Source organism: Coptis chinensis, chromosome 6 (genome assembly GCF_015680905.1).
Source record: "Coptis chinensis isolate HL-2020 chromosome 6, ASM1568090v1, whole genome shotgun sequence".
Classification (NCBI taxonomy): domain Eukaryota; kingdom Viridiplantae; phylum Streptophyta; class Magnoliopsida; order Ranunculales; family Ranunculaceae; genus Coptis; species Coptis chinensis.
The window spans coordinates 12,650,048-12,677,550 of record NC_141461.1 but is presented as its reverse complement, the minus strand read 5'-3'; the positions used below and the strand labels follow the sequence as shown (position 1 = coordinate 12,677,550).

Below are 27,503 nucleotides of genomic sequence, written 5' to 3'. Positions count from 1 at the left end.
TTACGGGTTAGTTGTATTCCTTGATTGTACGGGTGTACTTGGACTTGCATTTGAATATTGATATGATATTTACATATGTTTATTTAAAATTTCTAACTTCCGTTCACAGGAAGGTAGGACTTAATAATATTTTGTGCAGGGACGATGTCCTACCCTTATACAGAAGTGGATATCGCTAAGATTTAATTCAATTACTTAGTTATTAAAACAAGTTATTATAATGAGTTAATAAAATAGAAGTCTTGCTTGAGAAGAAACTATGCCGGTTGAAATAACGAAACTACCTGTCTTCCAAGCTGAGAATGATTAAGAGATGGGTACATATAAAGTGTTTGTTGAATGTTTAAAGTCTGGAAAATGATTTATGTTGTTAGTCTACTCATTCCAACAAATTACATTTTGCTGACCCATGTTTGCTTTGTTTTAGCAACGTAGGTGTGTTCTTGGGAACATAGATGGAAGGCAGTGGAACCACGACGTTTGATTTGGATTTGTTTCTGAAGCAGTCCGGGAGTTTATTTTATTAGGTCTGATCTTTTTGGAGATATGTAATAACGTAGTTTCATATTCCTATGACATGAGAATACGATGTTGAAGAACTATTATTCTTAGAGTTTTATATTGATGATTTTTGGATGGAAGATAGTCTTTTAATAAAGTGATGGTGGAAAATTTTGGAGATTATTGTTATTAAGTTGATTCATTATGATGTGGGTTTTCGGTTTTGGCATATGTTGTATCCACCCCATCATAGCCTGGGCTTTTAGACAATTGAACATAATTATGTTTGAGATATTTATATTTCAAATATTCACTTTGTAATTGTTTAGAAATTCGGACTGTGACAGTGTTTCTATAGGTGTGTTGAGTTTGTTTACGTGTTTTTATAAAATGTCTCTATAACCCCTCCCTCTTATCAGACGATATTTGCCTCATTCCTTAAGGTGGCCTATACCACTTCTGTTTTTGAAAATAACTCGTAAGTCTTCAGTTTACAGTATTTTCTTTTGATTAGAATTAATTTAGAACTAAATTAAACGATATAAGAGATGGTATGGAAGAGAAAATTCCCAAAGGGTGCTCTTTGTAAATAAAGTTCTACTTGCCTTCTATTTTGTTTGTAGTATACATGGAAATGCGCCTACATTTGCCTATACTGCATAATTCCTTCTTGTTTCTTTGCAAATAATCTTTGTCAGAACTAAAGACTGAAGATTGTTTTTCTCCATATATTTTTCAATGACAGCTTGTGGGGCATTTCCTGGAAGAAATTTGTGTCAATCCAACTTTTATCATCAACCATCCAGAGATAATGATCCCTTTTGGCAAAATGGCACAGATCGAAACCTGGCCTAACTGAGCGTTTTGAATTGTTCATCAACAAGCATGAGGTATGGTGATGGCAGTATTTGTGGATTATCATTTTTCTACAATGTCTTAATGGTCTAATTTATTGCCTTGCTTATTTGAAAATATAACAGGTTTGCAATGCATACACGGAATTGAATGATCCTGTGGAACAGCGCGACAGATTTGCCGAACAACTCAAGGTATTGTTTATATCCCTCTGCATGCGCCCTTCCGTTGTGCACCTCTCATCCTCTTTTTCTCTGACAGTAATACGGTTATAATGTTCTAGGATCGTCAGTTGGGAGATGATGAAGCTATGGCTTTGGATGAAACATTTTGCACATCTTTAGAGTATGGTTTGCCACCAACTGCTGCTGGTTGGGGTTTAGGAATTGATCGTTTAACAATGCTTTTGACAGAATCACCGAATATTAAGGTTGGGATGGAACTTACATCGATTTTGTTGTATTCTTTCTGTTGGGTTTTAACATTCAGATTACATAACGGACACCATACTGCAAGTCTGCAACTAATGAGTCAATGCTTGCTTTTCGTGGTGCAGGAGGTTCTTCTCTTCCCAGCAATGAAGCCTCGAGGGGAGCCTCAAGAATCCCTTTCAATAAAGTTAGTGAAACCCTAGAGCAATTCAAAAGCTTGAACACTGGAGGAAACACGCACACTAAGAGAAGCAAATTTTGGTGCAGATGCTGCATCAAAGAAGGGATCTCATTTGAGTCATAGAGAAACACTATGGAGCTTAAACAGGCCTTCTTTTATCACATCTGTTGAATGCCCGTTTAGGACATACTATCGATTTGACTAGGAACCTCCAGTAGCTAGATGAATAGTTGTAATTCACACCATGGACGCTCGCCTTTAAGAACGTTCATGCAAGTTCGATCATATGGGAAGAGTGTAGTTGTGATTGAGTTTCAGTGAATTGGAAGTAGATTCCTACAAAGTTTGTTTTTGCATTGCAAGGGTAATTCTTTCAAGCAAAAAAAAGAAAAAAAAAACTATTTGACTAAAACTAGTTTAATTGGATGTTATTTACAGTGTTCATGTCTCATTGACTAAATTTCTTCAATTTGTATTTTGGTCTGTTGCCAAACAAATCTTGAATCCCCTCCCTAGCTTTGGAGATATGAAGTGTAGGATGTAGGAACTAGGAACTAAAGTAGAACCACGTGATAATTTATTGAGAGTGATGGGATCCGAAACATGCCACTAGGTGACAAAGTAGATTGCTTGGTTAATCTTTAGTCAGGTTCGCTGGTAAAAAAAAAATGGAAAAGAAATTACGAAAATGAAAACAACTTTCCGAAATAAATCGACTGGAACAGTTTTTATCAATGTTAGTTTATCAGATTCCAGCCAGTATCACAGATTCAAAATATTTCAATTGACAAGGTAGGTTGAAGCTAGAAGAAATCCCATCTATTCAGCAAATCAAAATATTGGAAAGGCCAACAGTTTACAGCAAGAGGAACCCATTTACTGACTTGGAAATTTGAAAAAAAAAAATCGCAATTGAGTTCTATAGGTTCCACTTGTCGCCTAAATTAATAAGAAGTCCATACATATATCAGACCAATTATAGTGTGGGCTGTAGTCTGTATAACAGATCGTGTTTGGTTAGCAGAGGTTAAGGTTGTGGTCGATTACCTTACAAAATTTTCCTCCATTTTGTGGACGTGAAAGGAGAGAATTCAGCACCTTTCTCTAAGCAACTACTTCTCCTTAAAATGCGGCAAAAACATCCCAATAACAGCCCAACATGACTTAGTCTCTCACCATCAACTCTTTCTTTCCATTCTCTCACAATTTTGTTCTTCAATCATTCAACACCCTTACGTGCTCTCTCTTTTGCTTTTTGTTCCCATGGAAGGAGGTGGTAGATGGCTTCACAAATAACTAATATATCTCAATTCATTAAAACCACCAAAACCATAAAATAATATTCCTAGGAACCATTTCACTTCTATTGTTTTAAACACTTGATCTCAAACTTCTCCATTTCACCACCTATCACTTGCTTCCTCATTGTGTTCTTAGGACCCCAGTGATCATTGGGGCATTGTAGTACGTTCAATAAAGACGAGTTATCAGGTTGCCATTTTATTTATCATGTATACCACGTTGAAATAAGTTACCCTGGAGGGAGGAAATAACGATGGTTTGCACCTTGGGTTGGAGCTATAAAAGATTATGGACCATTGTTTGTTCTGTGACGCTTGCTAGAACAATATAAGGTACGAAGTTGCTGCATGTAATATGTAAATACGATTTGAATTTCATAGATGCATTTGGTAGATAAAATTTGTTTCACTTTTTTGTTTTATTTCAATGAAGTTGATCAAAACTGTTATACGCAAACTACATTTTGTATATTTACAACATTACAGGACTTTTTTTTCGAAGAAATTGCTTGTATTGGAAAAAAAAAAGTTGGAGTAGAAAATGGCTTCTCTATCCCACAATCCATCAAAGAAGGCCTTACGTAGTCCTCGCAGTCCACGTGAACGTGATCGTAATAATGGGCGTGATCGTGATGGTGATAGTGGACCTCAAAACACACGAAATATAAAATTTGCTAGACGGACTTCAAGCGGACGATATGTGAGCCTTTCAAGAGACGACCTTGACATGTCAGGTGAATTATCAGGAGATTATATGAATTACACTGTCCACATCCCTCCGACGCCAGACAATCAACCCATGGAATCATCTGTTGCAACTAAGGCCGAAGAGCAATATGTATCAAATTCATTATTTACTGGAGGTTTCAATAGTGTGACGCGTGCCCATCTCATGGACAAGGTGATTGAATCAGAGGTAAACCATCCCCAAATGGCTGGATCAAAGGGGTCAGCATGTGCTATGTCTGCCTGTGATGGCAAGGCAATGAGGGATGAACGAGGACAAGATGTTGCTCCTTGTGAATGCAGGTACATTTTGGATATCTTACTTGCATAGTTGGATTATACAAATATATGAGGAACATTCTATTTCACCCTTTATGTTCCGGGTGTCATTAAGCTAAGAGGACTTCAGAGATTCATTTAAACCTTTATCGTAATGTAACATCTAAGATCTTAAACTCCTTCAAGTAGATTTCATATAAATAAAAGATGATTGTAGTAACAATGGTAACAGAAATCGTAGTAATCAAAATCCACCTCTGTATTTGACTATTTAGATTTGTATCTGTTTTTAACTGTCAGTTGTTTTTTTCTGGTAGAGGGTTTGGTGAAATGTGGTACATAAATGAACAATGAACCACAATGGTGTTATATAACATATTAACATTGCCTTAAAACGGTTTTTGAAATGTTATTATTGGTAACACCAGCTAACCACTATAAGAGATTCCCTTAATCCTTGCTAAGAAGTTATTCATGGTCACATCCATTAACTGCTATGAAATTCCAATTGCTTTAACTTGCACTCATAATGCTAATGTTTCTCGTTTATTGCCAATGTGATATAAATATATTTATGTAGGTTCAAGATTTGTAGAGACTGTTTCATGGATGCCCAGAAAGGTACAGGTCTGTGTCCTGGCTGTAAGGAGCCTTACAAGTTGGGAGACTATGATGATGAAGTCCCTGAATTTTCTAATGGAGCATTACCTCTGCCTGCTCCGGGAATGTCCGTAATGAATAATAACAATAAGTCCTTGGCCATGAGAAATCAGAACGGCGAGTTTGATCACAATAGGTGGTTGTTTGAGACTCAAGGGACATATGGATATGGAAATGCTTACTGGCCTAAAGACGACATGTATGGCGATGATCCTGATGATGGACTCCGAGGAGGAATGGCGGAAACATTGGACAAACCATGGAAGCCCCTCAGTCGAAGAATACCAATTCCAGCTGCTGTCATCAGTCCTTATAGGTATAACTTTCCTTCCATAGTTTCTTTGTTGTTCATTTTTTTCAAAGTAGAGGCGTACGTCTGAAGGAGAAGTAGGTGGTCACATACATAGATCTAATATGCTTGCATGCACTTTATTCCTCGGTTTCTGGCTCTTTAGGTTACATTAATATTATTGCTTACCTGAATTCTAAGGCATTTTCCACAAGACGGGGCAGCACGAAGTTAAATATAAGACATTAAAAACAAGACCCTAAAAACAATTCTCAACAATGATTTTTCATTGCTTTAAAAGTTAATCAAGTGTTTGTACTCTGGCTACAATGTAGGTTGTTGGTCCTCATCCGTTTTATAGGATTGGGATTCTTCTTAACCTGGCGTGTCAGGCATCAAAACAGCGATGCAATTTGGCTGTGGGGAATGTCCATTGTGTGTGAGTTATGGTTTGCGTTTTCATGGATCCTGGATCAATTACCCAAACTCTGCCCCATCAACCGGTCCACTGACCTCAGCGTCCTAAGAGATAAATTTGATATGCCATCCCCATCAAATCCCACTGGAAGATCTGATCTCCCAGGCGTTGATCTGTTTGTATCCACAGCTGATCCTGAAAAAGAACCCCCACTGGTCACAGCCAACACAATACTTTCAATCTTAGCTGTTGATTTTCCAGTTGAAAAGGTTGCATGTTATGTATCAGATGATGGGGGTGCACTTTTAACTTTTGAAGCAATGGCTGAGGCAGCAAGTTTTGCTGATTTATGGGTCCCATTTTGTAGGAAACATGATATAGAACCCAGGAATCCAGAAAGTTACTTTAGCATTAAAGGTGACCCTACTAAGAATAAGAGTAGATCTGATTTTGTTAAAGATAGAAGAAGGATTAAAAGAGAGTACGATGAGTTCAAGGTGAGGATTAATGGGCTACCAGATTCAATTAGGAGAAGATCAGATGCTTTTAATGCAAGGGAAGAAATGAAAATGCTGAAACATATGAGAGAAACTGCCGCTGACCCTATGGAGCCTATTAAAGTTCCTAAAGCAACCTGGATGGCTGATGGCACTCATTGGCCTGGGACTTGGACTGTTGGAACTACTGATCATTCTAAAGGTGACCATGCAGGAATTCTTCAGGTACATGTTCCGCATTATATCTACTACTACTATGATACTATCCGAATATAATGTATGAAAATAATTCCTTGTTACAGCCAGTTAGAATCATGTAATTTGCAGTTTTAATGACCAAAAATACCCTTCTTACCATGTTAGAGTATAATATTTTGGAAAGGATAATTTGGTCATCCATATCCATGGGATTACATTTCGGCAAAGGACTAAATTGCAACTTTAATCTTCTCCTACACCATAGGTGATGCTTAAGCCCCCAAGCAGTGACCCTCTGTTAGGGTGTGCTGAGGACAAGATCATAGACTTCACCGACATCGATATACGCCTTCCCATGTTTGTGTACGTCTCACGAGAGAAGCGACCTGGTTACGATCACAACAAGAAGGCTGGCGCCATGAATGCTTTGGTTCGGGCCTCGGCTGTTCTTTCAAATGGGCCCTTCATTCTCAACCTTGACTGTGATCACTACATCTACAATTGCAAAGCCGTAAGGGAGGGAATGTGCTTTATGATGGACCTAGGTGGTGAAGACATATGTTACATTCAATTTCCTCAAAGGTTTGAGGGCATAGACCCTTCTGATCGATATGCCAACAACAATACTGTCTTCTTTGATGGCAACATGCGTGCTCTAGATGGTGTCCAGGTACCTTAGTGCAATTTTCTTAGCATTCATTTCTGTAGTCAAATATAGCATGAGCTATAATCTGAAAGTTTATACATATCGCAAGAGCACCTTATCCTAAATGTGTTTAACACAAGATTGTAATATTGCATCTCAAATGTAAATTATAAAAAAATATTTGAATCATTCCTGGGTGTGATAAACAGGGTCCAGTCTATGTGGGAACAGGATGCATGTTTAGGCGATTCGCATTGTATGGATTTGATCCACCTCAACCTGACAAGATTGCTCAGACTGTGCCTGACCCAGAGACGCACGCTCTAAGGCCAAATGATTTTGATCCAGATCTTGATGTTAATCTACTTCCCAAGCGTTTCGGCAATTCAACTATATTGTCAGACTCAATACCAATCGCTGAGTTCCAAGGGCGTCCACTTGCTGATCACCCTATGGTTAAGTATGGTAGGCCTCCTGGTGCACTCAGGGTACCTAGAGAACCACTTGATGCCACCACAGTTGCTGAAGCTGTCTCAGTTATCTCTTGTTGGTATGTCTGTCACTAATTCGTACTTTAAGTGTCAATTATAATATCAATCTGTTTGACATTATTTACCATTGGTAGCTTTTATCAAATTGCTTTGGTATGTTGCCTTTGATACAACAGCAACGACAATCAGGATTACTCATAAGCTTAAATCTCTTATCTTACGTAGATTTTTTTCTCATGAACCAAGCATGATGCGAATTCTGAGATCATGAAAGTCGGAAATGTATCACTTCACTGACGTACCATACGGCCATACCATGCATGTACTCAATGATATTGTTTAAATTGTTACAGGTACGAGGACAAGACTGAGTGGGGAGACCGAGTAGGTTGGATTTACGGCTCTGTCACGGAAGACGTTGTCACAGGCTACCGCATGCACAATCGTGGCTGGCGTTCTGTTTATTGTATTACCAAACGTGACGCTTTCAGAGGATCTGCTCCTATAAACCTTACAGATCGTCTTCACCAGGTGCTTCGGTGGGCAACAGGCTCTGTTGAAATTTTCTTCTCCCGCAACAATGCATTTCTCGGATCCAAACGACTAAGGCTCCTGCAGCGTCTTGCCTACCTCAATGTGGGCATCTACCCATTCACTTCCATATTCCTCATCGTATATTGCTTCCTCCCTGCTCTGTCCCTTTTATCCGGACAGTTCATTGTGCAGACCTTAGACGTTCTTTTCCTCATCTATCTCCTCCTTATTACACTGTGCCTCATTGGCTTAGCCATCCTGGAGGTGAAGTGGTCTGGTATAGGACTAGAAGAGTGGTGGAGAAATGAACAGTTTTGGCTCATATCTGGAACCAGTGCACATTTAGCGGCTGTCTTACAAGGCCTATTAAAAGTGATTGCTGGGATTGAAATTTCTTTTACCTTGACATCCAAAGCGGCAGCAGAAGATGAAGATGACATTTTCGCAGATTTATACCTGGTGAAGTGGACATCTCTGATGATACCCCCAATTGTGATTGCATTAGTAAATATAATTGCCATAGCTGTTGCTTTTTCAAGGACTGTCTACAGCTCAGTGCCTCAATGGAGTAAGTTTATAGGTGGAGCATTCTTTAGCATGTGGGTGTTAGTTCACCTATATCCTTTTGCCAAGGGGTTGATGGGAAGGAGAGGTAAGACCCCAACCATCGTGTTTGTCTGGTCAGGTTTAATCGCAATCACCTTGTCACTGCTTTGGATTTCTATCAGTCCGCCAAGTGGAGGTCAACCTGCTGCTGGTGCTGCTCAAGCCGGAGGATCTTCTTTTCAGTTTCCATGAGAAAAGAGTTTACTATATCGACACAAAATGAAGATAGTACTAAGTTGTGATTTTTGAGGAAGGGTTGGATGCATGGAAGACTACTAGTTTTGATATTTAACACAATGAGGAAGTTGAACTTATTGGGCCTTATTATGTTGTTGTTAAAACTGTTGTATTTTAAGTTTTGATTGATTTTGTGAAGCTCATATATGTACTAAATCGTTTGGAGATGGATTACGCTTGTTCATAGCTTAGAGAGGATGCAACTGATTCTTTTGTAATGTTATCTTCAAAGTTTTCAATTCAACTGAACGAGCAGCTCATATAAACTTGTGCTGATTCTAGGACATATCAACATTTGCACGCAATATTTCAGATTTTGACAAGCACTCTTTAAACTCCTTACAGATGAACCAGAACTTCCGTGTCAGTATTATCTAGCATCAACAAAGCTGTGATCATGGTCTGAAAAGAAGATAGAAGTCGCCCATTTCTCTCTGAAGGCCAAATTTTTTGCATATCCTTGTTTTTTTTACAAGTAAAAAAAAAATTGAGAGAAGTAGTCTATATTTAATAATTGAGAAAAGAAAGGTGGTGATAATGTGCCATGGCCAAACGCTTGCTCTCCCGTTCTCCAGAGTTCATAGTTCAATACTAGGAAGTAGAAAAAAGTACTGAGAGCCTTGAAGTTGGTATACAACGTCACCATGCTACAACTAGTCGGTTGTAGAACTCATTCACAGAGCAACAAAGAAGGCTGACTTAGATGAGACTAAACGAAATCCATTACACCTAGGCTACCTAGCTAGCTTTCTAAATGATAATAGTGGAAGTGTTAAACAACCATGAATAGTGTGAAAGTGATGAGTTTGTATAGTGAATTATCACTTTGAAACAGACGTTTTTTTAGCAACAGAACCATGAATAGTATGACGAAAAAATAATGTGAAGAAAAAACCCCGCCCCGGAAAAAGAAAGACAGAAGTTTTACTAAATCCAATGTGAGGCCAATAACGCGGGCTCTATTTCCAATGTCTCTAGAGTCTAAACTCCCCGACGCCCACCATTCTTTTCTTCGAATTCAGAAGCAAAATAACTTGAGTTTTTGTAAAGTAGCCAAAAACTGGCAAAGCAACCACAACTCTTGACTGAGAACAACCAAAATTGTAATATCCTGCACTGATCTTTCCGGTAGAACCACCCCTGACCCCTCCCCCCCTTCAAATGACAAGCACAGTTATAGTTTCGCTGAGAGTGAACAACCACTACTTTCAAACGCGTTCTCTCAAGCCCTAACAACAGTCTTGTATATACGTCTCTAAAAAGCATGGAAACTCCAGGGAAAGATTAGGGACGGACAATGGTGTAACATGAATGATAATTTAAAATTGTCACATTTAACAGATTTATCATTTTATTTTATTTTTCAACATTTCAATTTTAAAAAACTGTTTGTCTTTTCTTCTTTGCATAAAGTTTTGAAAGTCATATTCCATAATTATGAGTATAATCTTAGATTTTGGTGATACATTGTACTGCACAAGTTGTACACTCAATGTTGCTTCACCTCAGACTCGCAGCATCAGGCCTTACCCATAGTGGTTTCAGAATATATACAGTAAAAGTCAAGTTTGGGCTTAGTACAGCATCCACCTTTGCATTTGGAAAATATCATACAACATCTTACCCTTCTCATGCTAACACCTTAATCGGCTCTAATTCTAGAAGACAAGTGATGCCTTCAACTGTTCAACTAAAGTAACACCCTAAATGTGATTAAAATGTAAATTAAGCACAATGGTTCAAATGCTCAAACATGTAATGAACCTGTAGATTTACAATAATTAACCTAGACAGGAAACCCTAAACTAAGGCTTGGGAAATTAAAGTAACATTGTTCAGAGATGGATCATAGGTACTCCCTCCTTTTGCTGTTCGTAATTAAATAAATTAAGCAAGCTCTACCAGAAGGCAAAAGACAGGCAGACAAGGGTCATTGTAAAGCTTGGGTATACAGCAACCAGAGGCAAGACTTGTTAGAGAATAGAAAAGTTGTTCAAGCAAAAGCCAGTTGTCATACACCTGAAATAACGAAAAATGGAAAAAACTAACTCATTAAAATCAGAAAGGTAAGAAATTAATGAACCAAAAATAAAAACAGTACATACCAAGACAAGCAAATATTTATGGCAAATAATGAACCATCCATATTTAACAATAGCAATGCAAAAGTATTGCTGTTATGGCCGTGCTTATTTTGCTTGTGAAGTTTTCAATAGCAACAGATTATTATTTTTTTGGCAAGCCTGTTTTTAATGAGATCAGTAACTCAGTAATGCTGGCAGGGTTCGAACCCCAGACCTCTGGTATCAGCACCCAAAAGTTTAGCTATCTAAGAAGCTAGCTGACACCTGTTTTTCCATAAAAACTTGAGCCATAACAGAATGTCTACGATCTAAAATAGGTCGTCCCACCACTAAAAGCCTAAAAACAAGTAAGCAAATTAAATGGAACTGGAAAACTTTTACAGGTACTTGCATCACTTGGGAAGGAGTTTGAAGTGGAAAGAAACACCTATTATCTTTTTTTTTTTTTTTTTTTTTTTTTTTTTTTATCAATAGAAAGAAACGCCAATCAATACCAATCCCTATTCTACTGCAAAACCATCTCTAATCTAGCTCAATTTACAGGGGAATTATACAGGCAAACAATCAAACAAACACAGCCTACGTTTGAAGCATTTGAGTAATTGCTTTATACCACATGTCAGACTGCTCACCTGCATACTACAAATCAGACTGCTCAAAAGGCACACGAACAAACAATTGGCCATGCAAGGTGACCACGGCTGATGTCTGATGTGGATCTATTCTTGACGGTAGGCTGACAACCTGGAAAAAGAAGTTCAATAAATCAACAATCATGCATGGATGAATAAAAGCTAAAATCTTAAGAAACATTTTCATATTACATAATAGACAAATCTTGACCGTGTTGGTGGGACAGTACTTGCAAGCATATGTGTATTGCATTTTTAAGGGAAAGACCATAGACACAATATTAGTTTTCTAGTATTTGGCAGAAAAGGTATTGTAATCGAACAGTCTCACCGGAAGAAACTATGGTTTTTTACTCGCCGGAATCTCAAAAACTTTAAATATCTTGACAATGGGCAAGGCACAAAAAAGGAAATAATATATTCGCAACACTATTCTTATAACAAATAAAAGAAGAATAGCCTAGCCAATGCAAATTGTAGAGGCGAGTGGGAGGAATGGCCAAAATATTGGAAGCCAATGTAGCCAAAATCACTTGTGATTAGTTATCTGTCCAATCAATTTTAAAAAATATATAAACCAACAAACTTTTTGATGTGGGAGTTGGGGACTCCAACTGTTTCATAAATGAGGCTTCCTTGACCAAATAAACATCAAAAACCTGTAAGGGAAATGTGTAAAACCTTCGCTGCTACTCCAAGATCCCAAATCCCATGAAGGATTTGTCTAGCAAATATATCAAATAAAGGTGAGAGCAGTTAACAGGGTTTAACTTAAACCTAGGTATGATGCACAGCTATGAGAGTTGTAGAGAAAAACGACCTCATGAAAAAAATCTTCCTGGAGAAGGAAACCTAAACAAAATTACAATGCCCAAGGATATGAAAAGGGTGCTGAAACGAAAGATTGAGACCCGTCTTCACTAGATTTATTTAAAAAACATAATAATAAAAATAAATATGTAAATAAAGGAGGAACAAGCTAATGAAATCAACTAGGTAACTGTTCCATTAGTTATATTTGAACCATATGTCCATGTCATTATATTCCTACTTGCTAGTCAATGTTTTACCAATCAAAAAGGTACATTGAGGAAAACGAACAAAAAGAAACAAAACAAACGGACATACCTTTTTAAAGGGTGTAACACCCCAAGGATTGTCAGGTTGCTCTGGGTCACCAGAAATAACTAGGCGGCCAGCTGGATCTGACTGAACACGTACCTAATATCTCAAAGATCACACAGTTTATTAGCAGAAAGAAAACAGACTTAGATGACACTTTAGCGACAAGTTTTACCAAAGCCCAAACTACAATCCCAACAACATAGAAAGAACAGCTCAAGATACAAATACATTTCAAGATATTATGCTTTATCGTTTGCAACAGTTCTCACATATTCACTACTTTTACATTGAAATTATGCCACAGATTTAACTAACACGAAACAGTACACGAGCTCACAGAGTCTCATGATACTAGTAAGAAGAAACCATGTTCGCATTTTGGTACTTAACTCCAATGTTGTCAACTCTTGAATCGAAACGGGAATCGTTTTCCATTTTTACCGAATCGTAAATCGTATCGAATCGTAAATCGTAAGATTCAAGCCATATTATATATAGGGGTTGTAAATTTTTTATATATATAAATATACCATAAGAAAATTACTAATCACCCTAAGAGAAATCCCCAAATCTCCATTCCACACTAATAATACTCTAATTTTCGAAATTTCTGAAAACATGGAGACATAATGGTTGAAATTTCTGAAAAAAAGCTGAAATTTTGTTGAAATTGGTCTAATTTTCGGAATAAAATATGGGCTAAAATTATAAAATTATATGGACCTGACCGACCCAGGTCTTATAAAATTAGACCTGACCCATGACCCAGGTCTTATAAAATTAGACCTGACCCTTCGGTGGCTTTGTTAAAACAAAAAAAAAAGATTGAGAAGGAGGAGAGTTGCCGAAAAAAAAGAAAAACTTGCTGTAGAAGTAGAATTAGAAGAAGAAGAAGAAGTAGCAGTAGAAGAAGAAGAAGTAGAAGACTTACCTGTAAGTTCTTTGATTTCTTTATCTTTTTTCTCTTCTTTTTTCTTCTGTTCTTGATTTGTGCTGTTGCTGTCTTTTTGAATCGTTGGAATCGTTATTATTTCCGATTCCTACGATTTTGCGATGTGAATCCCGATTTTGTAACGATTTCTGTTATTAACGATTTGTTCGTACGATTTTGATCTTTTTGATTACGACTCGACTTGAGTCGTACGATTCAAGTCGAGAATCGTACGACTTTGATAACACTGCTTAACTCCCACTTAATGAAAGCGATTCGCAAATAAAGCTAGATAGTAGATACATATATTTGACACTGCTTAACAGCATATGTTTCTCCACACAAACAATTAAATAGTACCATCCAACCAGGAAACTTTCAAGACAATACTTGCTTAATAAGGATTCCAACTTGGTGACCTCAAGTCTGCCACACCTTATCAGGTAATTATATCTAATATATTTCTTGAGTAGAAATACATTCACCTTTCTACTACACTTTTATACAGTATGAATACATCGAGTAAGAGTCCGTTTCTCAAATGCAAGTTTGAGCTTAACAAGGATAGGAAGTAATTTAATTTTTTTTTTAAAAAAGCACCAAGGCTTATGCCTCGAGGCACGCCTGAAGGCTCATGGATAAAAAATGCACCAAGGCTCCACGCTAGGTTCAAAAAGCTTAAGCCTGACAATCAGACATTAATGAGGTGTACAACCTCAATACCTACGCCTCGAGCCTTAAAAGCCTCAATGAAGGCCTTTTCTCAAATTGTCTATTTTTTTTATTTTAATTTTAATTTTTTTTTGTTACCAAGACTTCCTTTTTAATTTAGAAATCGCATAAAACCCCCAATCCAAGAATAAGCCGTGTTTTATCCTTGTCATGGAATTAACTTTTGGTTAGAGGTTAAAATGGGAAACTTTTGTAGCTTGCTACTGCTATTATTGTTTTTTTATGATTTTTGCCTATTTATATATAGCAATGCTATTATTTCCTAGTAATTTTGTTTTTTAAATCTGTGATATTACTTATTTCGTATCTATTTTACTTACTGAGTAGCTAAGACCAGCGTAAACGTTCCTTATAATGCAGCTCGACAACAACACCCACAAAGTAAAGGCTTTTATGGTCAATATTATGTGTATAGGGGCAGGCTACCTTGACATCTTATTTTGACATCCACAACCTACACAATGAACTAAGGGCTGATTTTTTGGGAATATGTTCTCCATACAATGGAGATCATCTCCACAAAATATGAGCACATTTGAACATGCCTAACCTTGTCAAAAGTTGTGTTCATCTTCGATATTTATCCAACGGTTCACAGTTTTTGCACTCTTTTTGATAAGGCTAGACATATCAAATTGAGATGAGTTTTGGTGGAGATGCTATCCATGGTAGGGAGATCTTCTCTACCAAAAATCAGCCCTTAGTTCAATGTGTTAGGCCACTTTTAGGTTTTGGATGTCAAGATATGGAATCAAAATAAGATGTCAAGGTGGCCATATATGTGAGGTTTTTCAAATTTTCTTGATTTTTCTATATTTTTTCCAAAATTTTGGCTTTACATTTGAGGCTTACGCCTCTGAGGCCTTCCGCCTCAAGGCTTTAAGGCGTTTTTTTCTAAATATTGATAGAAAGAGCTGATTAATAAGTAAGAAGAGATCAGAAAGCATAGAAAATTACCTCCTCACGTAACAACCCAGGAACTAAGGCATAGACCTCAAAGCAATCTTTCTGTAGAAAGAGACAGATTGTGACTTATTTTTAAAGCGAAGATGAGATATGATAATCATAAATCAAGTTCAAAACTTACAGTTCTCCTAACGTTGATTTTCACCCAATCAGCAGCAGGCCCAAGATCAACAACCTCTGTCTCAATTCTGCAGAAGAAATCACTTAATAACTAGCAGTCTAGCACCATCTCCAACAATAGCAACAAGTGATCATTTACAAACACATTAATCGAAAGATATACTTCCTAAATTGTTTCTGGTCTCCCTTAGGTATTCAGGGTGATGCCTTCCAAAGAAGGCAATTCCAGAGGAAAAAGAATTGCTCGTGACAGACAAAGATCATTTTCACAAACAAAGGCCTTGTATGAAAAATTCATCTTTGTCGAGACGAATTAGACAAAAAAAAATGCAAGAGTTATAGCATACTAGAGAAAATTCAATAAATAAAAGAAACAGATGCCAATATGCCATGTAAACTAAGGTCCCATTGCATACCAAAACCTTATTATGCCATGCAAACAAACTAATGATAGAGACCAAAACATAGAAGAGGGATCTTAACTGGGGCTTTGATACTTTAGTAATAGTACGTGCAGCTTTGACAGAGCGATCCATTATAGATGACTTTTTACGTTTCAGTAAACCTGTTTTGAATCAAAACAATATTTCAGGCAAGTGACAGTCTGAAGGAAAAATAGATGAACACACAAAATTTGGTTGTAACACCATACCAACACTTTTAAGCTGTTTTTCACGCTTTGGTATAGACATTGAGTGCTTATCCTGCAGAACATTAATCAGTTTACTTAGGGGTCAGGGAAATAGCAGGAAAAGTTGATAGAGACAAATGATAAAACATGCATGCTACAGAGCTAGACACAAGTTTCACACACCTTGATAATAGGGTCACCAACCTCACCATTCCCAAGAAGTCGTTGAGAGTGCCACCCCTGCATAGCACGAGCAGCAGCATCTCTTCGTGCCCTACCTGATCCTGACCCTTGATGACCAATCATCTATCAAGTGTGACATACATAGAGATAGGATGAGTGCATATCTTTCAAAAAAAGGGGGAAGAAAAGTTCACAGCCCTCCACCCAAACTAAATAATTCATGCTAGAGCTACACTCTAAATAAAATAGGAGTAATAATAATAAATAATGTAAAGGTGTATACGTATGGGGTGAAAGTGTGAAACTCCACGAGTAACTGAAATGGAAAGAAACCCATAATTCTGTTTCCACAGCTTCTTTATATTTTATTTTCTTCCCAGCATTGTACAGTGCCCTATAATCTATTATGATGTTATAATTAATCTTAGTCTTTGTCAACCCATAAATATGAGGGAAATTGTAAAAAGAACACAAAAAATGGGAGAAGAAAGGAGAGGGGGACAGAGAGCCACTTAAATACTCATACCAAATGGTTTGGTTTTTCCCTTTCCTGGTCAGGATAAGCAGCAAACATTATATATTCAAAGAGATATGTACCATGTCAAGATGATACAGCCAAGTAAACTTTCAGGGATGGTTTCCAGGGCAAAAGGAACAAATTACGTGATTTTTGGTTACAAGATTCAATCAAACTGAATAAGTGCAATGTTTCAACTCAAACCCAGAACACGTATTAAGTTCAACCAAGTAAGAATAAGTATTAAGTTCCCAGATTCGCAAGAACAGTAATGTGATAGCAATGAAGCAACATAAAGCGACTTACATGATTGTCAACACTCATAGGTTCTGAAAGGGGAGAAGCAGGAATATGGAGCTCACCACCACGCATTTTATGCCTCTCATAATCAAGAAGTGACTGCAAGAACTCGAGTGTTAAGTTACAAGGATTTAAGCAGGAATGAAAACAGCGTATAAAACTAACAACATAAATTTTATATACAAATAAATAAATAGAGATAAATAACTAAACAAACAAAATAAATAAATAAAAGGCGCAGAATCAGGACCACCTAGCACTACTTTAGGAACAAATCAAGCTCAAATATTCCCATGAGTTCCTTTGATGTTCACTGTCTTAGGGGGTTTGCGCATTATCTATTTTTATGTGTGGCTGTTAATATTTAGGACGACAGATTTACCTCTTGGTGAGGGTTAACTTTCGGGGTCATTTTGTTATACCTAAAGGTGGTAAACAAAAATATTCACTAAAAAGGATAAAGATATTGAATGAGCCATTCTAGTTCAATATATGAAAACCATGTTTTAAACTTTCAATGACACCAGTTCTGTTAGACCTTCTCTACCTATTTTAGAATCAACCTAATAATAAAGATTAAATAACAATTACACATAAGGAAATGAAATCAACATGTAAATTCCTTCCAATTGTATATGGTCCACACAGAACATGGCTGAACCATGAAACCATCTCAATGAACTTCCCCTCAGTAAACTAAATATGAAACTGATCAAAATGTCACACTATCTCAAGTGCAAAAACCTACAATTTCATTCTTCTTGGTCTTACAACAAGTCTGAAATTTCATTCTTACTACACTAGGTCTATGAGCATATTTGCACAATACATTACTCAGAAAACATCATTCGCAGCTCCTGTCTTGTAAAACTTGCAGTTTCATATAATGGTAACGTGCTGGTCATATAGCAATATAACACTCCTAAAACAGCCCATATATTTCAATGATCCAACCATGATTGTGATTTATAAGCTCACATCTTTCTCAACCTACCCATCCTTAAATGTAGCGTATACAAAGAATTGTGTTGCTACTACCATGAGACATAAAAGGTTTGCACAACCTAAAAAGTTTGATCTAATCAGTTATCCAGTTTCAGACTAACCAACTGTCATGAGTACACTTTCACGAAGTTGTGACATTTGCTATCAGATTTTACCCATACCAATGCACCAATATAAAATTCAAAAGTGTTTATGCTTCAGATATTCTTCGCCAATTTCAGCAAAAGGAAAAACTCATTTTTCTCATCAAAAGAATCAAGTTTCATAATCGACGAAAGCAACTTCGTGAGTGCATCATAGTGCGAGGGGTGAAGAGCTCAAACAGTTTAAACATTCTAACTATTTTGCAACAGAAACTTTATTTCTTACCTAAAATCTAAGTTACATTGATATGGATACATATCCGACACGGATACGAAGTGTCTGACACAGCAAAATACAAAGATTGAGGTATATCACATACAATGTGTGCGGCTATAGATACGAGGGCATGTATCTGACACTGATTGTTTTCAAAATATGAGGTATCCATGTAACATAGCCTAAAATGCATTCTTATTACCACCTAAAGTCACACATGCATGGAAAACACACAAAAACATGCAACACCAACAACAGCAACAAGCCAAAAGGCTGAAAATTCTACAAATGCTAAAGATGTGAGGAAGCTTTGTAATGAATCATTCACCTTTTCATAGAATATTCGAAATGACCAAGAGACAGTAGTGCAGGTCCTACAAGAGGGGGGGAAACATGAAAAAAGTTAGTCACTAACTTAACAAATACAATAAACAATTAAAATGCTAAAAGACTTCTGAAGAGTAGCAGATGAAACTGACTAATTCTCATATTGTATGCTAAAATTACCACTAAATTCTAAATAATACAAATAAATAAATGCTGAAAACATACAAAATTACAGCAGAAATATAGAAGAAATCTACGTATATGAAACATAATGTGAACAGTTGAGACTAAAGGGAAAATTCTGTTTTTAAGTCTTTGCATTTTCCTGGGAGAGCATTACATTTGTCTTTGTTTGGTTGCTCTATATGTGTGTTTGTGTTTAACTGTTTATTCAGTAACCCACCCTGGCCTACACACTTATGGTGTACCCTTCCCTTTTGATTACTAAAACTATTTGTTCAGCAATAAGTATATAAAAACAATTAATCTAATCTTGTGCCAGCTAGGACATAAAAGGTTTTGCACAAAAAGGACTACATTTGAAACAGGATCAGTATGTTCCCATAAAAAACAAGTAAGTCGGTCAACACTAAAAAGGACTAAATTATATCTAAAACAGGTGCAAACTAAAGTAACTCCAAGTATTTTCTGTCAAATTACATCTATTCACCATTCCAAGCAGACAAGCAAGTCAGTGCTCAAGGTTGACTGTATCAGGAGGCAGTTTATTCGAAAAATTGCAGCCTTAATGTCAAAGATTTAGAGTAAACCCATTCATCAGAAGTAAAAACCAGGAATTCACAAATAGGTCAGCTGTCAGGAGCCCTTAAACCTCTAACATTTGTCATCCCACCTCACTAAAGAGGATCCCTAAATCATCTCACCTCACGCTTCAAAAGAACATCTATAGGTTTTAATTACAAACAAATCAACATCTCCCATTACCAATCGCAACTACTAAATACAAACATATATACATTCACAACCAAAAAATCAAGTAAAAGATATTAATAACCAACATGACCATTGACATTCTAAAGACAAAAAATCTGATGCTGATTCTTACTTTGGAGGCTTGAAAGATTCTCCAACTTGTCGCCACAGCTTGCAAGCAGTCACCTGCAAAATACATCAATAGTAAGCCACAGATAGTCCTCCATCCAAGATGTAGGAGTGCATGGCCTAAATGTAAACAAACTAATCACTCTCACAAATTGTTTGTCTCTTTCAGGTTTTTCTTTCTTTTTCAATATTTGGTTTTAGTTTCCGACTCTTCAACCTCAGGTATCAGACTTGGCTTTTTCTTTTTATCCTGAAATGGGTGTAGTTCCTTTTAAGTGTTTCCTTTTCCTTTATATCCACTGAGGCATAACAGTATCCGTACTGCAGATGATTCAAGGAATGATAATCACATGTAGTGATCATGTGCATTATGTGAAAGATCTTGTTAAGAGGTAGTTACTATTTTTTTAATCAAATGCAACTTTAACATCACACTCTGGAACTATATTATCAATTCCATCAGAGTTTCAAGATTTACTACAGTATAGGCACTTTCCTTGATGATTAGGCGATCTTTTTAAGAGGAAAAGGACTTGCATACGAAATACCAAGTTCCAAAGAGCTCAGTGACTGACCATTTAAAACTGAGGCTATTAACATAATAGAATTACATCACAAAGATGCATCCTTCTTGACCTAACATAATTTTTGGGCGTTTTGTTGTTGATAATGAAATATATAAACAAGAAAATATTATTTATGGTAACCACAAAACAAAATAAAGAAGGCATACCCGGTCATAGCCACCCAATCCTGTAACAGCCCTCCATAACCTGAATAAATAGCAAATGCCTGAGAATCGGACCTGATAAAAAAGCAATTACAAAATGGCATAATAAACAATGGTCTGGAACTCACTTAAGACAATTTAATCCCTCTCCATAGAACTTTGGGTGTTTGAATTCCAATCCTCTCTCCCTGAAGAAATTATCCAATTCTACAATAAATGCAGCTTGCTCCTCTTCAGTTCCGGTATCATCGCCGTCAAACGTATATGGTCCTGCTAGAACTAACTGGTTATTAGAGGTTCCTATATTACGTGGGTACTGTTCCAATACAGCCTCCCGTTTCATCGTCAGTCTTTCCTCCTTAACACCATTTCCTACGCGTACAGGACTCCCCACTGCAGCAACCACCACCTGCTTCTTTGGTTCTTCCACATTCTTCAATTCCTTGACATTCTTCACTTCCTCTGGTTCCTCCACCTCTTTCGATTCTTCCCTATTCTCTGATACCTCCATGTCTTTCAGCTCTTCAATATCCTTTGATTCCTCTACCTTTTTCGGTTCTTCAATATCCTTCGATACCTCTACCTCCTTGGATTCTTCAACATTCTTCGAATCCTCTGCGTCTTTCGTTTCTTCAACATCCTTAGTCTCCTCCGCGTCTTTCAATTCCTCAACATTCTTCGACTCCTCCATAATCTCGTCTTCCTTAACATCTGACACCCCCTTGTCGTCCTCCTTAACGTCTAATACCTCCTCATTAACAGGGACAACAGTTTCAGTCTGATTAATCATAACATAACCTTCCTCTGTAACTTCCTCACCATTCGAGCTTCCATCAACAGTAGTTTTAACAGCATCATTCTCATTTACTTTAGCTTCTTCAGGTAACTCAACATTAGCCTCAGTAGAATGAATGGGGACATCTTCTTGATTTCCTTCTTCTTGTTCATCTAATTCATCGTGTAACTCAACTTGGGCATCAACCAAATGTTCACTTTCATCACTATCAGATGATGAATCAGAAGCAGAACCAGAACCACCTTGTTCTTCCACCATTTCTTCGTCTTCTTTCCTTTCACTCATTTCTATAATAAAAGAAAAAACTTTTCTTAACAAACAAGAAGCTAAACCTATTTAAAATTCAGAAAATCCCTAATTATACAACTATATAACAAAAAAGAATGAATTTTTAACAATGAGAATGAAAATAAGAAACTTACCAAGTTGGAGAGGTTTAAAATGAGAAATTTAGGGTTTGGTTGTTGTTGCTGCTGTTGAAAAACCCTAGAATAAAAAAAAATAAATAAATTATATGAATGATGATGTGATGATATAATGCGCCGTGTGCGTATCGGGACACGAGTTCAGAAGTGTTGAATATGACTTATCATCGTCTGCAAAAAGTTTCTTGTTTTTTTTTGTTTCAAGTTTGGAAGACCGCTGGTTTCTTCATGGTTAACTCTTCTGTGTTGGACTGTTTGGGTCGGGTTTTAACTTTCCACTTGGGCTGGGCTAATTGCAATTGGTTTTTATAGATTCACTATTTTTAACCAAAACACAAAACATGGACACCTCTAAAATTCAATCTTCACTTATTTTGATATGACTTAAAATCTAATGTTACGTCACTATGAAATAAATTTTAAAAGAGTGTTTCTACAGCAACTCACACTTTTGAACCGAATTTGTGAACACACTGACGTGGCAAGCAAAAAGACCTTGATTTTCAGTATTTCTTTGACCAATACACACGCACCCCCCTGCCTGATGAGTGTCACGTCAGTGTGTTCACAAATTCAGTTCAAAAGATTCGATTGCTATAGAATTTTGGATTTTAAAATATTATTTAATCTTCATGTCCTACAGTTTTTTAAGATATGATCGCATCGCTCTGTGTCTGTGTCAGTGCAGCGATTTATAGACAGTAACTAACTCAGTTTTAGTTGGGCCCAAATATTTAGATATATATATTATAGTCTTCCCTATTTCAATTCTTTCAATTCAGTGTCTTTTGGAGGCTTATAGAGTCTCAACACTATAACCAATTACAATACAAAAAAACAAAACTGTTGCAATTACGAGAAAAAAAAATTGGGACAAATAAGAAAAAACTATACTCCATACCTGTGCAGTTTAAGCGCCGCTTAATCACCGATTAATCAATGTATAAGCGTTATGCGCTACTACACCGATCCGATTAGGTAAAAAATTTGAGGTTTGAGCGGGATTGAAAAATCGAACGATTTATGCCGCTTAATCGGACGATTTCCGATTAACCGATTTCCAAAAATCGCCGCTTAATAGTTTTTGGTGAAAAGTGAGAAGAAGATTGGGTCTGATATGTTTGTGGGTTCGGCTTTTAATGAGTTTTATTCCAAGTGTAAAGAGATGGGAGATGATTTACGAGTTTCTAAACCGGATGTGGTTTTGTAGACATCAATGGTTACTGAGTATTTCCGCTTGAGGACGATGGGTCAAGTCAAGTCAGATACCTTTTGATGGGTCAAAGTCAGACATTTTATGACTTTTCTAGCAAAAGGAAATAATTAATACGGGGACTTACCAATAATATTCAATATTGTTCAGTCATTTCCGCTTGATACTTGTCCATGCCTAGTAATCTTTTAAGACGATTATTTAATTTATTTTTATTTTCCATTATTTGTGTGTAGAAATTTATAATATATATCAAAAAATTATTTGTTGTATTTTCTATTCAATCAAGTGGTCAATCAAATTGAAATGGAACACTATGCAAATTTTGTCACACCAAATGTGTGATTCAAACCCATCTCTTTGGGTTTTATATATTTTATAAAAAAAAAAAGAGAAATTAAGTCATAAACAAATACTATGGTAAATAAATTAAATTTAAATTTAAATTAATTACCGATTAATTTCGATTAATCCCCAATTAATTCCGATTAATCGCTATAAACTATTGGAGCGATTTGCTACCGATTAATGCTTAAATTGCACAGCTCCATACTTTGTCTACTCTTTCCCACGTTTTTTTCCCTCACATTTCTCTTTTTAGTTGAAAATAAAAACCCCCGAAAATTAAACCTCCCCTCAAAAAAGAAACATTTCTTTGTAAACTTCTCCTCGGATAATCACCTTAACAAACCCTTTGTTCATGCTAAATAGAAGACCATGTCAAAGTTAAAGACATGTTTAAAATTGGTCATACATGTTGAAAGCATATTTTTTAAACAAAAAACAAAAACAACAACAACATGAAAGATATTAATTAATGGCAAAAGTAAAACGAAATAGTAAGTATAGTTACATCAAGTTAATAAATTACCGATTGCAATCTGCACCAAACCAATAACCTCTTCAACACATACTCACTTATCTTGTCGTAGATGCAATACACAACCACTAACCCCAAGAAAAGATGTTATGCAGTATCCTTATATTCACCTAAAACGCTAATGTAACCAAACAACACTCCATCAATAAAAGTTGTTTTGTCAGAATTAGCAACTGTGAGTATGCTCGAAACCATTGAACAATTCACAACTGAAAGTATCATAAGCAATTGTTTTTGTTGTTTTTGTTTTTGTTTTTAATAAGAATGGTCGTGAAAAGTTATGGAATTGAATTTTACGAATGAACTAATCATTTCTCTTTTTTAATGGTGGGTTTTACAGATTTCAGCAATGAAATTTTCACAGCCATTTTTATTTAATTGTTGATATGAATAAGAATTCATTTATTCAATCTGTTTCAACTTTTATGCATGATCTAGCTATGCGTTACTTCTTTTATTTTTTTCCTTTTCAAGTAATTGTGCAAGCGTGTGATTATCATTTTTGTTACTAATGGATTTCTCTCATGTACTGTGGGCTCAATTGCTATTTCATTGTATTTAATATTTAACTTGAGACTTAGATTAAATTAGAACTCGACAGCTTAAAATTTGTTGCATAACTTGCAGATATAGACTTACATATTTGGTTCATTACACTTATTTGATGAAATAATTCGCCTAACATAGGTTTATGGTTTAACAACAAATTGTAGAAGGCTTTCATAAGGATTGAATGCTACTCAATACCTCAAGAAACTAACCACGAGATTGGCATACAAGTCGCTGAAAGGTGAGTGATTTGAGTACTTCAATATTTTGTTACTCATGTACTAGCAATGTGAGTGATTTTAGTACTTCATCTTTTTGTTGCTCATGTACTAGCAATGATGTTCTATTCCTAATTTTTCAACTCGGTGCATATCATTCTTTTGTGTTGTGGCTAGGGATTAGTATTTTATAATGTGGGCTATGAAACGTGTCAACTTATAATCTTAAAGAAATAATTTATCGAAGTTTATATGGACTGGAGAATAATCATATACAATAATAAAAGTAGATAAGCTTATACAAATATTGATTTGGAACACAATATGATGATTGTTCTTCTGTTGAGTAAAACTTAGTTTAACTACGGTTTCAAGTGACACAAAGATTAAGGCGGATTTTAGGAGCGTTGCTATTTTTTTGATAATATTGAACATGTATATATGGTGATTATAATACCTTTGAAGATACCAATTCAAGCAACTTAGTTTTGAAGATACTAACAACTTGATAGCTTTAGAAAGATATCTAAGTGTGTAGATGGACCTCATTGATGTTAATATATAATACACGTGTGAAAATTCATTGTTTTAATAATTCTCCCACCATTCCTTAGTTTCTAGCCATTTAGTAGACAATCTAAGATTCTGCCTACTTTTCTACTGAGGCATATATAAAGTTGGCCTTTATAAATATACTTTACTATGCAGCATGTCATTTTCTTCATCTTCAATGTCCCTTATTATTGTCTTATGATTTTTCCGATTGCTGGTTTCTTCATGGTTAACTTTTATGTGTTGGACTATTTGGGTCGGATTTTAAACTTTCGACTTGGGCTGGGCTAATTGCAATTGGTTTTATAGATTCACCATTTTAACCAAAACACAAAGCATGGACACCTCTAAAATTCATTGTGTTTGGAGACAAAACATGGTTTGTGAATCTTGAATTATTTTGATATGACTGAAAATTAAGGCTGAAAATGGGCGAGTTAGGGTTAGATTCTCACTCAAAACTCTCTATATTTGGATCCATCCGATTAGGATATCCATATCTATTAAAAACACAAAAAAAATACACAATTTTTATGATTTATATATATAAATGTAAGATATAAGTTAATTTTTAGGCATCAAAATATAAATCTTGTTCAAATTATTCAGATTTTCGGATATTCGGGTCAAATTCTAATCACAAAAATAGAAACCGTATCCGTTAAAATGGATTCGTATATGGTCGGATTCGGGTCGCATCCTATACCATTTCCAGTCCTACTTAAAATCTAATGTTACATCCTTTTAAAATATTATTTAATATTCACATCCTACTTTTTTTTAAGATATGATCGCGTCGCATGTGTGTATAGGCAGCAACTAACTCAGTTTAGTTGGCCCCAAATAGTGTGATATGGCAACAGCCCATATTCCAACGCCCTAATTGGGCCGCAAACACGGCTTTGTCGAAAGTTTAGTCCACATTTTTAGTTCTGGCCACATGTGTTCCCTAATTCTATGGACTAGTGTGTACCTTTTATATCCAACTTACTTGTCAACTATTTTGACTTTTGCATGAGACGAGGAGATTGGGTATTTTGGGTCCCACCAAGAACCTCATTGTTCAAGTTATTTCACTAACAAAAAAACAGCAAAAGCGAACCGCCACTACTCCATTTCAACCTCAGACTTGCTACATTCTTCCATTATCTTCAACTTCTAACACGCACCCATTGTAAATTTTCACTTATTAAGTTTCTCTAACCTGAATGTTCGATATAGGCCAGAGGCCTATAACTTGGTAAGTTCGTTCATTTTGTATTTGGTTTAACTTTTAAATGGTGAGTCTATTTTTTCTATTTAAGTGAGCTTTGCATGAAGTTATTAAAGTTATGCATTTAACATGTAACATGAACAGATTTTTGTTTTACCCGAAGGAAGCAATATGGATACAATTTCCTAGTAGTAGTGTGATTTATTTGAGTTATTTTTACTTTTATTAGTTTGCTACTTCTAGTGGTATATATGATGGTTTCTTTGTTATAGTTTGTTTCAAGGCGGTGTTGCCTTCTCCTAGTAAACCAAAGAGTTTGTGCTTGATGTAAAAGTTCATTTTGTGTTTAACCCGATCAACTTATGAGAATAGGGGATAGATGAGATTGGTGATGTTATGACCCAAGGCGAGCGTGAAATTTCTCTAGGGAGGGCCTAGTGTACCAGCATGTTTCTTATTTTGCCTCTCTTCAATTCAATTTTGAGTTATGCTTACTCCAAAAATTATTTTAATTTATTTTCATTTTCGAGCACGAAGGCCTTTGTTTTACTTTGTAAAAGTACTTGGAAAAGCAAGCCTTAGTCCACTATTTATTAGCGTCGACAATAAATAACAGCATCGAATGTATAAATAAAGTCACCCGGGCAAACCAAACCTCCTCCTAATGCCTAGTGGGCCTGATTAGTAGTTTTTTCATTTTAAAATATTAGGTGGGCCTGATTAGTAGTTTTTTCATTTTAAAATGCTAGGTAGGCATAAACAAATACTACTAATTTAGTTTTTGTCCCAAGTTGAGGGCTCACGCCTACTAGGCCTTTACATGGCTCGCCATCGGGTATGACCGAAGTTTAAATAATCGAACTCCCGACGTATCCAGTTATCCGGTGAACTGGAGGAATCAAGTCAGACGTAGTTCATATTGAAATCGAGTGATTGAATTGGAGTTGAGAGAATGTGAGCATGAAGGTCTTTCCACTTCCTTTGGTCCTTCCCTTGTGATTTATAGCACATGATCTTTGGTCAATCATATCCCTTTTAATGTGGGACTTGAACGATCTTAAATGGAGGATAAATGAGTGCATGACTGCTGTTATAGAATTGT

The 27,503-nt window shown here is 36.1% G+C and overlaps 2 protein-coding genes and 1 long non-coding RNA gene across 3 annotated transcripts; 1 reads left to right on the top strand and 2 right to left on the bottom strand.

Moving 5' to 3' along the window:
* Nucleotides 1-3,145: 3,145 nt before the first annotated feature.
* Nucleotides 3,146-9,094, top strand: LOC147491530 (cellulose synthase-like protein D4). The gene is made up of 7 exons (XM_086565087.1): nucleotides 3,146-3,602; nucleotides 3,756-4,298; nucleotides 4,855-5,250; nucleotides 5,559-6,363; nucleotides 6,602-7,006; nucleotides 7,192-7,532; nucleotides 7,827-9,094. Exons 2-7 carry the CDS (start codon nucleotides 3,811-3,813, stop codon nucleotides 8,803-8,805), a joined length of 3,414 nt encoding a protein of 1,137 aa, XP_086421213.1. The 5' UTR covers nucleotides 3,146-3,602; nucleotides 3,756-3,810; the 3' UTR covers nucleotides 8,806-9,094.
* A 1,447-nt stretch (nucleotides 9,095-10,541) lies between these two features.
* On the bottom strand, nucleotides 10,542-22,038 carry LOC147491528 (AT-rich interactive domain-containing protein 6-like). Its single transcript, XM_086564580.1, has 14 exons — nucleotides 21,774-22,038; nucleotides 20,684-21,638; nucleotides 20,559-20,598; nucleotides 19,830-19,882; nucleotides 18,765-18,810; nucleotides 17,078-17,170; nucleotides 16,255-16,377; nucleotides 16,093-16,144; nucleotides 15,924-16,005; nucleotides 15,442-15,508; nucleotides 15,312-15,362; nucleotides 12,695-12,787; nucleotides 11,567-11,678; nucleotides 10,542-10,869 (listed from the first exon to the last, which is right to left on the bottom strand). Exons 2-13 carry the CDS (start codon nucleotides 21,634-21,636, stop codon nucleotides 11,574-11,576), a joined length of 1,758 nt encoding a protein of 585 aa, XP_086420706.1. The 5' UTR covers nucleotides 21,637-21,638; nucleotides 21,774-22,038; the 3' UTR covers nucleotides 10,542-10,869; nucleotides 11,567-11,573.
* Nucleotides 13,342-13,586, bottom strand: LOC147491529 (uncharacterized). The gene is made up of 2 exons (XR_015197797.1): nucleotides 13,478-13,586; nucleotides 13,342-13,444 (listed from the first exon to the last, which is right to left on the bottom strand). It is a non-coding gene; the product is annotated as an uncharacterized LOC147491529 (long non-coding RNA).
* Nucleotides 22,039-27,503: the final 5,465 nt, after the last annotated feature.